This window comes from Saccopteryx bilineata, chromosome 9 (assembly GCF_036850765.1).
Source record: "Saccopteryx bilineata isolate mSacBil1 chromosome 9, mSacBil1_pri_phased_curated, whole genome shotgun sequence".
Lineage (NCBI taxonomy): Eukaryota > Metazoa > Chordata > Mammalia > Chiroptera > Emballonuridae > Saccopteryx > Saccopteryx bilineata.
In genome coordinates, this window is record NC_089498.1 from 37,889,984 (window position 1) to 37,904,702 (window position 14,719).

At 45.4% G+C, this 14,719-nt stretch overlaps 1 protein-coding gene across 1 annotated transcript in view; it reads left to right on the forward strand.

Moving 5' to 3' along the window:
• RHPN2 (rhophilin Rho GTPase binding protein 2) overlaps positions 1 to 14,719 on the forward strand; it is a 59,831-nt gene that overhangs the window by 16,720 nt on the left and 28,392 nt on the right. The window contains exons 3-4 of the mRNA XM_066242724.1: positions 10,504 to 10,632; positions 13,565 to 13,640. Of these exons, the coding sequence (XP_066098821.1) occupies positions 10,504 to 10,632; positions 13,565 to 13,640 (205 nt within the window). The remainder of the gene's footprint in view (positions 1 to 10,503; positions 10,633 to 13,564; positions 13,641 to 14,719) is intronic.

Sequence of the window (14,719 nt, forward strand, 5' to 3'; positions counted from 1 at the left end):
CTGCATTGGCACGGGGGCTTCGAGGCTAGGCAGGCACTATAAGGAACCAGGTGTTATACCCCTTCCAGGTCATCTGCGATCTGTATCAGCTGAGAGTCCATGAGCTAGCTTCCTGCAGTTTGATTAGGAAGATATCAGGTACTTTATTTTGTTTTGCTTTTAAATTTTATTGATTGATTGATTTGAGAGAGATGGAGAGAAACAATGACCTGCTGTGTCACCCATTTATGCATTCATTCGTTAATTCTTGTTATGTGCCCTCACTGGAGATCAAACCCACAACCTTAGCATATCAGGATAACGCTCTAACCAACTGAGTACTCAGGGCTGGGATTATTATTATTGGGGGGGGGGGCTGGGATATTTTAAATGTACTTTTTCAGGCTAAGCAGGGACAATATTCTCTCTCTTTTCCCAGTTCCCCTTTCTCCCTTGAAAAAAGCTGGGGTAGAAATGTGATGATGTTTCTCTAAAACCGAGATGGTCTTTGTGAAAATTTTTTTTTAAAGATTTCACTTATTGATGTTAGAGAGAGAAAAGAGGAGAAAGAGGAAATGAGAGAGGAGGAGCGGGAAACATCAACTCACAGCGGTCACCTCTCATACGCACCCTGACTGGGCAAGCCTGGAGTTTCAAACCAGCGACCTCAGCCTTCCAGGTCGTTAGGTGGTCTTTGTAAAATTTAAAGCAAGTTGCCATATAGTTCAATTTTATTTAACTGGTTCTTTTCTTTTTTTAAAATTTTATTTATTGATTTTAGAAAGAGGAGAGGGTGGGGGGAAGGAGTGGGGAACAACTCATAGTAGTTGCTTCTCATATGTGCCTTGACTGAGCAAGCCCAAGGGTTTCAAACTGGCGACCTCAGCATTCCAGATCAATGCTTTATCCACTGCACCACCACAGGTCAGGCTTAACTGGTTCTTTGAACAAGGGTAAGTCATTTAACCTCTTTGGGCTTCATGTCCCCTTCTCATACTGGTAGCTATTACAGTAGGGGTGGGCCACTCAGGAGCCTCATGGCATGGAAAAGAGTGAAAGGCTGGGACTGGTCCTGTGAGACAATAGGGAGTGGTAGGGACTATGGCGAAGTGCAAAACATATGCGCTCTTTGGATGGAGCGGCTGCAATTTGCCCTATATGGAGGGCAGGGTCAGAGTTGTCAGATCTTCAGATTTTTTTTCTTTTTCAGGAGAAGCTAGAGATAGGACTTTTTTTTTTTTTTTTTTTTTTTTTTTTTTTTTCATTTTTCTGAAGCTGGAAACAGGGAGAGACAGTCAGACAGACTCCCGCATGCGCCCGACCGGGATCCACCCGGCACGCCCACCAGGGGCGGTGCTCTGCCCCCCAGGGGGCGATGCTCTGCCCATCCTGGGCGTCGCCATATTGCGACCAGAGCCACTCTAGCACCTGAGGCAGAGGCCACAGAGCCATGCCCAGCGCCCGGGCCATCTCTGCTCCAATGGAGCCTTGGCTGCGGGAGGGGAAGAGAGAGACAGAGAGGAAAGCGCGGCGGAGGAGTGGAGAAGCAAATGGGCGCTTCTCCTGTGTGCCCTGGCCGGGAATCGAACCCAGGTCCTCCGCACGCTAGGCCGATGCTCTACCGCTGAGCCAACCGGCCAGGGCAGGACTTTTTTTTTTTTTAAATCCTCTAATAGTTGAATTGATAATTGTGGGAGGATAACACCCTGATGAGCCAAGTGAACAAGTCCCACAGATCTCTAGTTTGTGACCTCCAGACGCAAGGTCATGCAGTTCTGGGCCAAGGGTAAACTGAGGTGGCTTTGGCTGCAACGGGAGTGACGTGAGGTTAATGACTGCTTACACTGTTCTGAGGGGACAGGAGCATATCTGTGTAGTAGGGGGTGCAAGCTCCCCATGGCCGTTAGGGCCAGCTCCAACTCTGAGGCCTGCCTTCCTGCACTGAGAGATGAGCTGTGGGCTGATCTGCTGCCTTAGCTGAGTGCCCACATGAGGGCACCAGGCAGCACTTGCTCCAGCCCCCCTGAATTCCTGGCAGAGCAGGATTTGGGTTCAGGTGGATTAAGGCCAAGCTGCTCCAGTAAGGCCTCTGAAGCTGGTGCAAGCTTGTAGTGCCTATTCTTGGAGGGACAATTTCACTAAAAGACTTGGGGGGAAATGACACTAAAACAAATGGAGATATATGGATCAGAATGCAAAACTCACATGCATTTTTAAAGATGAAACATGAGGATGTTAAAAAAATTTTGGACTTGAGAAAAAAGAAGCCGTTATCACATAGAGGCTCCTTCTGGTGGAAAAGGCCTCAGGGCCTGACCTGTGGTGGCGCAGTGGATAAAGCGTAGACCTGGAACACTGAGCTTCAAGACCCTGAGCTTGCCGGTCAAAAGCTAGGTGATGTTTTCCGTTCCTTCCCCCACCCCATCCTTTCTCTATCTTCCTCTCCTCTCTCTAAAATCAATACATGAAACCTTTTTCTTTCTCTATCTTCCTCTCCTCTCTCTAAAATCAATAAATGAAACTTCTTTTTTGTTGTTGTTACAGAGACAGAGAGAGAGTCAGAGAGAGGGATAGATAAGGACAGACAGACAGGAACAGAGAGAGATGAGAAGCATCAATCATCAGTTTTTTGTTGCAACACCTTAGTTGTTCATTGATTGCTTTCTCATATGTGCCTTGACCGTGGGCCTTCAGCAGACCAAGTAACCCCTTGCTCGAACCAGCGACCTTGGGTCCAAGCTGATGAGCTTTTGCTCAAACCAGATGAGCCCGCACTCAAGCTGGTGACCTCGGGGTCTCGAACCTGGGTCCTCGGCATCCCAGTCCGACGCTCTATCCACTGTGCCACCAGCTGGTCAGGCTAAAATAAAGAAATAAATTTTAAAAATTTAAAAAAAAAGAAAAAAGGGCTCAGAAGCTCCAAATTGTGGGAAAATGTGGTTGATGTGGCCAGTAGCCTCAGGAAATAATTGGATGTGGCTTTCCTTCTCTTGTTCACATTTGGTGGGTTGATCGCTCAGGCAAAGTAAGTGGCACACTTTCAAATTCTGGACTTCTGTAGTATGTGCGTGTTCTTTATGAAAAACCCAAGGGAGTGGGCCTTCCATTGGTAGAGGCTGTGGAGACTCTGGGCAGGAAAGGGCCGAAACACCTGCCGCCTCATCCCCGTCAGCCTCAGTGCCTTTTGGCTGTAACATCAGTGACCAGACCCCAGAGCCTCAGAGGAGGTGCACCCCCACAGAAAAGCCATGTTCTTCCAAGAAGGCCCATAGAAGCCATTCAGTTTTAGCTGGAAAGGCACCCTGGGGCAGGCATCAGTACTGAGGAGACCATGGCTCTGGTCTTAATTCCTAGTTTGAGCCAGCAGATTTCATTCTTGACTGTTGCCCCAAGCTGGGCACAGGGAGCTGGGGATGTGCACCATATTGAATCGGTGTACCTTATCAAAAAGCCCCTTTCCACCAGTGAATCAATGAAAAATCATTACCTGTACTAGAAACAGCTCAAATTCTAGTTGATTTCTGAATCATCAATGTACCCAAAGGTCAGCGTTGTGGCAACCAAACCTTGCCAGGCCACCAACCCTTTCTAGAGTGGCTCACACAAAGAAGTCTACATCCAAAAAGCAGTTTATTGGTTTAATGAAAACCCTAAATCTCCAATTTGGTGCCAAATTGAGAGGGAGGAGATGTGGCAAATCAATATTTAGAGGTGGAAAAGATTATGGTAATTTGGAGGCTCTCCAGGTATTTGAACAGGGGTCTTAGAGACTTAGTTAGACCCACTCTGCTGCCGAGAACCAGTCAGCACCCCCTCCATCCCTCCCGTACCCCCACTTTCTTCTAGAGTGGTCTTTATTCTGCCATTTGTTCTTCATCAACTGAAACTATTGAGCCTCTACCATGTGGAAAAGACTGTGACAGGTTCCAGGAGAAATATAAAGAAATAGAAAGCAAAGGTCTTGTCATGTAAGAGTCATACTTATTTATCTTGCCTCATTCCAAAATGGATTTGAAAAAAAAAAAGTGAAACAACAAAATGGATTTGACGTACCTTAACATACTCATACAGTATGTAAGATTAAAGCAAATGAATGAGGATATGGGGGCAGAAGGAAGAAGAATAAAAGAGAGATTTGGCTAGAAATAAGGCTAATACATGTTACAAGGTCCTATATACTTTATTAGACGTGGGCCATGGCTTATCTCTGAGCTTCCTGGAAGGCAGTATGAAGAAAAGGATGTGCTTTGGCCAGGTAGCTCAGTTCGTTAGAGTGTTATTCAGATATGCCAAGGTTGTGAGTTTGATCCCCAGTCAGGGTACATACAAGAATCAACCAATGAGTCTGATTGGTGGTGGTGCAGTGAAGAGAGCATTGATCTGGGACGCTGAGGTCCCAGGTTTGAAACCCCGAGGTCACCGGCTTTAGCACCGGCTCACCAGCTTGAGTACAGAGTCACTGTCTCTAGTATGGGATCACAGATATGAACCCATGGACACTGGCCTGAGGCCAAGGTTGCTGGCATGAGCAAGGGGTCACTGACTCAGCTGGAGCCCCCTACTCAAGGCACATATGAGAAGCAATCAATGAACAACTACAGTGACGCAACTACAAGTTGATGCTCCTCATCTCTCTCCCTTCCTGTCTCTCTCTCTCTAAAAAAAATAAAACTTTAAAAATTATAAAAATAAAAATACATCATGTAGGGAAACGGGTGGGTCCAGATATTTAGCAAGGTGGAGGAGCCACCCCAGTGGGAGAACAGACCGTAGGGAAACTGTTAGTATTTTGCTCTCTAGAGGAAAGGTGAACAGGTGGTGAGCAAAGCAAGCTGATGACAGGTGGCTAGATTTTCATCACTGAGTGGGGGGCTGGTCAGGGACCCTCTGACTGGAGCTCTTGGCTGATGAACCTCAGATGTCCTCATCCATGAAATGAGGATAAACTCTAGTACTTGGTCTGAGGGGTAACTCGAGGGCCTGCCTGGATGATTCATGGAAATGTGTGCAGCAAGGCATGGCTCTGCACTTGGTTTTTACTGATACTTTTGCAGTGATTTCTAATCTGTAAAGTGAGGGAGCACTTGTAAGGTCTTCAGGTCTATGTCAAAACCCCTACTGAAAAACTTGGGTAAAGTTCTTGCCTTTGTGTTGCTTAACATTTTCAGTCTGTGGATGAACCACATTTTGTATATCTATTTGCCAGTTAATGGATATCTGGATTGTTTCCACTTTGGGGCTATTATGAATAATGCTGCTCTAAACATTGACATACATATCTTTGTTTGGATGTATACTTTCATTTCTCTTATATAGATTCCTAGGAGTGGAATTATTCTGTTAGATGGTAAGTTTATGTTTTAACATTTTGGAAACTACTCAACTGTTTTCCAAGGAGGCTGTGCCATTTAAATTCATCAGTGTATAGGGTTCTGGTTTCTCCACATCCTTACTAACACTTGTTATTTGTCTTTTTATGCTACAGTCTCGGGGGGGGGGGGGAGTGTGTGTCAGTATCTCAGTATACTTTCAATGGCATTTCCCTATTGACTAATGGATATTACGCATCAATTCATATGCTTATTGGCCCTTCATACATTGTTTTAGTAAATATCTTTTGACCATTCAAAAATTGAGATGTCTTTTTTTAGTTTAATGAACAGAACTGTATGTATTCTAGATACAAATTCTTTATCAGATAGGTAATTTGCAAATATTTTCTCCCAGTCATGGCTTCACTTTTCTTTCTTTTTTCATTTTATTTTTTAATAGAGAAACTATATTTATTTTATTTTATTTTATTTTTTTAGCAAGAGACAGACAGACAGGAAGGGAGAGAGATGAGAAGCATCAACTCATAGTTGTGGCACTTTAGTTCTTCATTGATTGCTTCTCATACATGCCTTGACTGGGAGGTTCCAGCTGAGCCAGTGGCCCCTTGCTCAAGCCAGCGACCTTTGGGCTCAAGCCAGCAACCATGTATCATGTTGATGATCACACACTCAAGCTAGCAGCCTTGGGGTTTCGAACCTGGGATCCTCTATCCGTGGCACCCCCACTGGACACTCTACCCACTGTGCAACCACAGGCTGTTTCTTTTTATGTTGTCTTCTGAAGCACAGAAGTTTTAAAATTCAACAGAGTCCAATTTATCAATTTATTTTTTGTGGGTTGTGCTTTCGGTATGTAGTTAAGAATACTTTGCTCATTCCAAGGTCATAAAGATTTTCCCCATATTTTCTTCTAGACGTTTTATAGCTTTAGCTCTTATATTGAAATCTCTGACTCATTTTGATTAAATATATTTGTGTATGATAAGAGACTTAGATTGAGGTTTATCTTTTGCCTATTGTACAGAAAAGAGTTACCATGGCAAGCCCGAGATAGTTGTCCTAGAAAGGCTTGCTTGCAGGGTTGGCCCTGGCTGGTGTCTGGAAACATAGACTTCAGGAGACTTCTCACTATTCCTAGAACTGATAAGAGGGTCTCATTGTACCTAAACTGTTTGTACAAATAATGTGGTTTATGCTGAACATCTGCTTTCCTTCTGGAAGTCTGAAATTTTAGAATATGCTAAGCAGAGGTGCCCACCTGACTAGCCCCTAGTAAAAACCCTGGATGCTATGTCTCTGAGCTTCCTTGGTAGATAGTATTTTACACATATAGTCATAACCCCTGGCTGGAGGAATTTAGCCATTCTGTGTGACTCCCCTGCGAGAGGGGTTTCAGTGGCCTGTGCCTGGCTTTCTCCAGACCTCACCCCGCGCATCCTCCCCTTGGCTGACTTTGCTGTGTCCTTTTGCTATAATAAATCAGAGCCAGGAGTACAACTATGTTCTGAGTCCTGTGAGTCCTCCTAGTAATCACTGATGCTGGGGATGGGCATGGGGACATTGACATACACTGAAATGTCCAATTGCTTCAGCATCATTTGTCTGAAAGACTGAAAATATCTTTTGACCATTCAAAAATTGAGATGTCTTTTCCCCCTGGAATTGTCTCGTCACCTTTGTCAAAATCAGTTGACCACAAATGTGAGGATTTACTTCTGGATTCTATTCAGTTCCATTATGCCAATACCACATTGTCCTGATTACTGTGGCTTTATATATATTGTTTTAAAATGAGATAGCATAAGTCCTCCAGCTTTGTTCTATTAAAAAAAATTTTTTTAATTTATTGATTTTAGAGTGAAAGGGAGGAGGGGAAGCATTCATTTGTTGTTCCAATTAGTTGTGCATTCATTGGTATATATGGCTTCCCATATATACCGACTGGGGACTGAACCTGCAACCTTGGTGTTTTGGGACAGTGCTCTAACCAACTGAGCTAACTGGCCAGGGCTCAACTTTGTTCTTTTGCAAAATTATTTAATTATTCTAGGTTCTTTGCATTTTCATATGATTTTTAGGATCAACATGTCAATTTCTACCAAAAAGCTTACTGGGTGTTTTTTTTTAATTTTTTTTTTTTTTTTTTTTTTTTTTTTTTTTTTTTTTTTTGCATTTTTCTGAAGCTGGAAACAGGGAGAGACAGTCAGACAGACTCCCGCATGCGCCCGACCGGGATCCACCCGGCACGCCCACCAGGGGGCGACGCTCTGCCCACCAGGGGGCGATGCTCTGCCCATCCTGGGCGTCGCCATGTTGCGACCCTCCTGGGTGTCGCCATGTTGCGACCAGAGCCACTCTAGCGCCTGGGGCAGAGGCCACAGAGCCATCCCCAGCGCCCGGGCCATCTTTGCTCCAATGGAGCCTTGGCTGCGGGAGGGGAAGAGAGAGACAGAGAGGAAAGCGCGGCGGAGGGGTGGAGAAGCAAATGGGCGCTTCTCCTATGTGCCCTGGCTGGGAATCGAACCCGGGTCCTCCGCACGCTAGGCCGACGCTCTACCGCTGAGCCAACCGGCCAGGGCCTTTTTTTAATTTTTGTTTGTTTGTTTTATATATTTTTTAAATTTTATTTATTTATTTATTTATTTATTTTTTACAGAGACAGAGAGTGAGTCAGAGAGAGGGATAGACAGGGACAGACAGACAGGAACGGAGAGAGATGAGAAGCATCAATCATCAGTTCTTCATTGCGCGTTGCGACACCTTAGTTAGTTGTTCATTGATTGCTATCTCATATGTGCCTTGACCGCGGGCCTTCAGCAGACCGAGTAACCCCTTGCTGGAGCCAGCGACCTTGGGTTCAAGTTGGTGGGCTTTTGCTCAAACCAGATGAGCCCGCGCTCAAGTTGGCGACCTCAGGGTCTCGAACCTGGGTCCTCTGCATCCCAGTTCGACGCTCTATCCACTGCACCACCGCTGGGTCAGGCTTTTTTTAAAATTTTTAAGTGAGAGAGACAGACAGTAGGGAGAGAAATGAGAAGCATCAAACTGTAGTTGTATCACTTTAGTTCATTGATTGCTTCTCAAACATGCCTTGACCTAGGGGCTCCAGCCAAGCCAGTGACCTCACTCAAGCTGGTGAACCTGCGCTCAAGCCAGATGAGCCCACGCTTAAGCTGGCAACCTCAGGATTTCAAACCTGGGACCTCGGTGTCCCAGATCGATGCTCTATCCACTGTACCACCACTGGTCAGGCAAGCTTACAGGATTTAATTTGCAATTTTATATCAATAGAAAATATGAATAGAGAATTGATATCTTGACAAGTGAGTCTTCTAATTTATAAATACAATATTTAACATATCAGCAATGTTTTGAAGTTTTCTGTATAGAAATATTGTGCTTCTTTTATTAAATTTATTCCTAAGTATTTTGTTCTTTTTGATGCTATTGTGAATAAAATTTTCTTAATTTCATTTGAAGATTGTTCATTGCTAGTATATAGAAAGAAAATGATTTTTGTATATTGAATTATATCCTGTGGCCTTGCTAAGTTTATTCATTTTAGTATTTATTTCATGGATGCCTGTATATTTTCTAGGTACAAGATTATGTCATCTGTGAATAAAGACAGTTTTATGCCTTCTTTCCAATCCAAATAGATGTCTTTAATTTATTTACCTTATTGTGACTGGCTTTATCTTTCAATACATTGTTAATTAGAAAAGGCAAAGTGGATATCTTTGCCTTCTTCCTGACCACAAGGGAGAAAGCATCCGTCTTTCACCATGAAATGTGATGCTAGCTATGGGTGTTCATAGATGTTCTTTATAAAGTTTTGTAAATTCTCTTTTATTCCTAGTTTGTTTAAAATTTTTATCACAAATCTGAGTTGGACTTTGTCATCCACAGTTGCACCTCACTTTATTGCTCTTCACTTTATTGTGCTTCACAGATACTGCATTTTTTTTTGAAGATTTTATTTTTGGTATAAAGTTCTTTTCAAGTTTTTATTTATTGATTGATTTGAGAGAGAGAGAGAGAGAGAGAGAGAGAGAGAGAGAGAGAGATTTGTTGTTCCATTTATTTATGCATTCATTGGTTGATTCTCATATGTGACCTGACCGGGTATCAAATCTACAACCTGAGTGTATCAGGATGACACTCTAACGAACTGAGCTACCCAGCCAGGCATATTTTACAAGGTGAAGGCAAGACTCTCCACCAGCCAAAAGATCACAACTTGCTTTATTGTGATACTCGTTTTATGGCAATACCCACTTTATCACAATACTCACTTTATTGTGGTGGTCTGGAACCAGTTCGGCAATATCCTTCAGGTATACCTGTACTGTTCTGTTTTTGTTTGTTTGCATCTATTAAGGTGGCTATGTGTTTTTTGTCCTTTTTTCTGTTACATTATTTGATTTATAGATGTTAAGCCAACCTTGTAATCCTGGGATGAATCCATCTTGGTCATGGTATATAATCCTTATTATGTGTTGCTAGGTTCAAGTTGCTAATATTTTATTGAGAAATTTTACATATTTACTTATGAGGGATATCGGTATGTCATTTTGTTTTCTTGTGATATCTTTCTCTTATTTTGGATCAGGGTAATATTAGCCTCATAGAATGAGGCTATTCTTTTATCAGTTTCCTTTTAAGAGATTAATTCATGGGAATAGTTCTCTATTCTCTTCTCAAAGCTAATTCTTTGCAGAGATAGCTTAGGATTTATGCCTGACAGCTCAGTCTCATTAGCTATGTCTAAGGTCCATTTATTTACTGGTAGGTGTGGCTCAAAATGGGATAGGTGCCTGGCATCCCTGAGACACCTTATCCGATCACATCTGGCACTCACATCTGCAGGTGGACCCTCAGAGCTTTTTCTTTTCTTAACTTTCTTTTTTTTAATGTTTATTTTATTTATTTTAGAGAGAAAGGAAGAAGGAAAGAGAGAGAAAGAGAGAGAGAGAGAGAGAGAGAGAGAGAGGAACATCAATCTGTTCCTGGATGTGTCCTGACCAGGGATTGAACCGGTAACCTCTGTTCTTCCGGAATATGCTCTAACCAACCAAGCTATCCAGCCAGGGCAGGACCCTCAGAGCTTTCCTGCAAGGATTGGGGATTCTACTCACCTAGCAACTGGGATACCTGGCTGACGGTGCTTCTCTCCCCCCTCTTTTAACAGAGCAGCCACAAACCAGAAGGTACGTGAGCAGGTGCGCCTGGAACTGAGCTTTGTGAACTCGGACCTGCAGATGCTCAAGGAAGAGCTGGAGGGGCTCAACATCTCGGTGGGAGTCTATCAGAGCACAGAGTAAGTGGGGGTAGCGCTTCTTCCATGACTTTCTGAGCCTCAGAACATGCCACACCAGGAATGGTGCAAAGATAGCCCTGAGGGTGTGGCATCCCCACTTTGGGAAGCAAGGAAATGATTAGTTCTGGGAAGGAGAAAGGTGCCGGGATGAACCTCTGGAATTTGTTGGGAACACCTGGGGAGTTGGACAAAAGGGCATTTATTTGTCTTGGGACCCTCGGAACATAGCTTTATGGAGAACTGTGTAGCTGGGTCCAGGCAAGGAGATGGCATCTCTCATGGGCTGGGTGGCTCAGCCATAAAGATGCCCTGGCAGCACTTCTGTGGTTAGCTCTGAGAGTCGGCCTGCCGGGTGGACCCCAGTCACCCTGCCTCCTTTCCTCTCAACCTCACCACCATGCACAGGACCTAATTCTGGGTTGATAGAATGCAAAATGTCCAAACTACTTTTGTATCAAAAATTAGGGGACTTGTGTGAGTTTCATGAGGAGAGGTTGCAACTGAGACACTTCAGAAATGTATCCCATTAAATATTTGTGGGACAGATGGTCTAACTTCAGAAGTATTCCTGAGGGATTGTTTGGGAGGCAAGGTGTTAAGGTGTGGCCTCCTGGAGAGCTCAAGGAGTCCCCTACCCCAAGATGAGAAATGTATCTTTAGGGAGAAATAATTTTGAGAAGTTCCACGGAAGAATTTGCCTACTTCTCTGTGTGGGGAAGTGAGAGTTCTCAAAAGGTAGGGGAGGAGCCCCAGGGGAAACTCAGTCAGAAAATCATTCCCTGGATTAACAGAAGGACGACATTTGAGAGCCTTGAGTCATCTTTGGAATGCGGTTTTTCTGATTGTCCCCAATCCTGTGCATGGGCTTTTTTTTTTTTTTCCCAGAGAACCAGAGGGAAAGCATTAGTAAGGGTTATCCGGTGAAACCTGTGAAACCTCTGTTCTTCCCTCTGTGACGTCTGGTTCAGCCAGTGGACCAGGCTGGCTTAGCTGTGGGCCCCCTGTGTGGTTTCGAACACCTAATCAGAACAAGTGAAAGGTTTCTCCAGCCTACACTCTGGTACTAAGTTCCAGGGTTTGCCCAAAAGGTCAGGGTTCCTTGAGGAGGTGTGGCAAGGCCATACGTGGGGCATAAATGGAGGCTGCTTCCTATTCCCACTTGCTGTACTGAAGCTCAGGGATGTCCACTGTGAAGACCTCCCACAGAAACATGCGGCTAGGGCCCCAGTGTGATCACAGCCTGGCTCTAAAATGGGCAGTCCATCCCTGGGCCATTGGGAGGAGGGGAGAGAGGTATACACATTCATAATGCCACCACCTTGCATTTGAATCCGCCTCCTCCCTGTTTTCAAAGTAGATTGCTTCTTTCTTGGCACAGTTGATCTTGAAACACTTTGGCAAGGTAGGCTAGAAAGAAACAAACTCATGTGCAGATGAGAAAACACAGGGAGATTGGAGGTTAGCCCAAGAGTGGAGCTGGGGTGCCCTGCCAGGGGTCCTCAGGATACTGGCTGCTCCTGGCCAGTCACAGGAAGAGCAGATCTTGCCCCCAGTCCTGTGTGGGGTGAGGACAGGAAGGCGCTGGGGACAGAGAAGAGTGGCATGGTCCATCCTCATCTCCTTCCAGCAGGGTCCAGCTTTCCCTGTGGGCTTTGGAGAGGCACGCACCCTTGTTATATTTCCCCTGCTTTGAGCACAGCCCCCTTGTTTTTCTCTGCCACAGAGGCAGTTTCAACTTACAACTGCGTTGTCTACTGCCCTGCTCAGCATTCCTGGCCTTCTTGCCCAGCTGGGCTGAGGAGCCCCAGAAGGTCTCCTGTTACTTGTCAGGGAGCTAAATCCCTGTTTGCAGAGCACAGCCTGAGCCAGGTTCACTTCCTGTTGGCCCTGCCCCTAAGAACCAGGCTCAGGGTGCACTTCCAGGGTAACCTGTGGGATAACCAAGTAGTCAGTGGGGGGAGAGGAGATGGAGGCGAAGCAGCCAGCCAGGGCCTGACCCTGGGCCGAGAGCTAGGAGCATTTAGTTGGGGGGGAGGACACGACACTCTGCCCTCAAGGCCTTTCTCCTGCAGGTGGTGAGATACTTAGAGATAGACCTCAAGGAAGAGGCACCCAGGAACCTATGGCTGGAGGGCTGCAGGAGAGGAGGGACCCAAGGACAGGCCCCGGGAGCCTATGGCTGGAGGGGCTGCGGGAGAGGAGGGACCCAGGCACAGGCCCAAGCACGTAGCCGGTTCTCAGCACAGTTACTGAAGGAAGGGTTGAGACTGGAGGGATAGCTTGATTGAGATGGTGGTAGGCTCTTGTGTGTTAGGCTGGGACCAGGACCAGTTTTATTTATTTTTTATTATTTATTTATTTATTTATTTAGTTATTTATTTATTTTTTTTTTGTATTTTTCTGAAGCTAGAAACTGGGAGAGACAGTCAGACAGACTTCCGCATGCACCCAACCGGGATCCACCCGGCACGCCCACCAGGGGGCGATGCTCTGCCCCTCCGGGGCGTCGTTCTGTTGCGACCAGAGCCACTCTAGCGCCTGGGGCAGAGGCCAAGGAGCCATCCCCAGCGCCTGGGCCATCTTTGCTCCAATGGAGCCTCGGCTGCGGGAGGGGAAGAGAGAGACAAAGAGGAAGGAGAGGGGGAGGGGTGGAGAAGCAGATGGGCGCTTCTCCTGTGTGCCCTGGCCGGGAATCGAACCCGGGACTTCTGCACGCCAGGCCAACGCTCTACCACTGAGCCAACCGGCCACGGCCCAGGACCAGTTTTAGAACAGAGACAGGGCTGTGACCAGAGTCATCTTTATGGAAAATAAACTGGTGCTAGGGTTGGTGTAAGGAGAGGGTGGGGACCTGCGATGGGCTGCTGGGGGTAGCTGTGGGTGCAGAGTGACCGGCATAGGGAAGTTCATAAACCTGCTGTGCTTCTTATAGGGAGACGTTTACAATACCGCTGATTCCGCTTGGCCTGAAAGAAACCAAAGATGTTGACTTTTCAGTCTTTCTCAAGGTAAATCTCACAGCAACAGGAGCTAGAATTGTCATTTAAGAAAAAATATGTAGTAATTTACTATTTCTTACAAGTGGCTTTAGGCTCAGTGGGCCAAGTGTCAGTTGATTTTTGCAGGGTGACCCTGAGCCCCCTCGGCAGGCCACAAAGAGAACCTGGTGCATCCCTTTTGCATTCTTTTTATTTTTAAGTTTTCCATTAATTGAAGAGAGAGAGAAAGAGTGAGGGGAAGGGAGAGAGAAGCATCAGCTTGCTCCACGTAGTTGTGCCATTGATTGCTTCTCATACATGCCTTGACCAGAAATCAAACCAGCGACCTCAGGTCTCAATCCTGCGACACTGGCGTTCCAGGTGGATGCTCTATCCACTGCACCACCATTGGCCAGACACTTTGTTTTTTAAAAAAAAAAATAAATTTGCTTTATTAAATGTAAATTATATATTCACCTTTTCAAAGTGAACAATATCTGGCTTCCTCTTAACGTGTATGTCTCTGGTGAGCAGCACAATACTCTGATAACTATCTGATAATGTCACAGGCCCTGCCTGGATGGTTCAGGTGGGAAGTGGGAGAGGTGCTGTGATTGGAGGCAGCAGGAAATGTCCCGCCTACCGGCTAGGGCCAGGAAAGGCTTCCTCAAGCCTGGAATGCCCTTCTGTTCCTCCTCTTCTCAGCTCCACCAGCCTGAGTTTTAATGACTCACCTCAAACTTCCACTTAAGAGGAGAAAGTGGAGATGGGGTGGAAGGCAGTGCCTGTCTCTGAGCTTTCCACACAGGCATGGATGTAAGAATTAATCCCAACATCATGAAAAATGTTTCAAAGAATTATGTTTCTTTTCATAGTAATCCTTTTAGTTGACTCATTTGGGACTACTTTTAGTTTAGAAAAGAAAAAATTATCATAAGGCACTTTGGGCACAATAGAATTTGTCCTTTTAAAAACAATCTGAAAAGAAAAAAGGCCATCTGTTAATGCTTTGAAAGCTTGTGCACTTGACTCCATGCTGGCGGTCTGGCAGGACCCGGGATCACCAGAGATTGGGTCATCGGAGTAGGAAACAATCCAGGAACCACAGC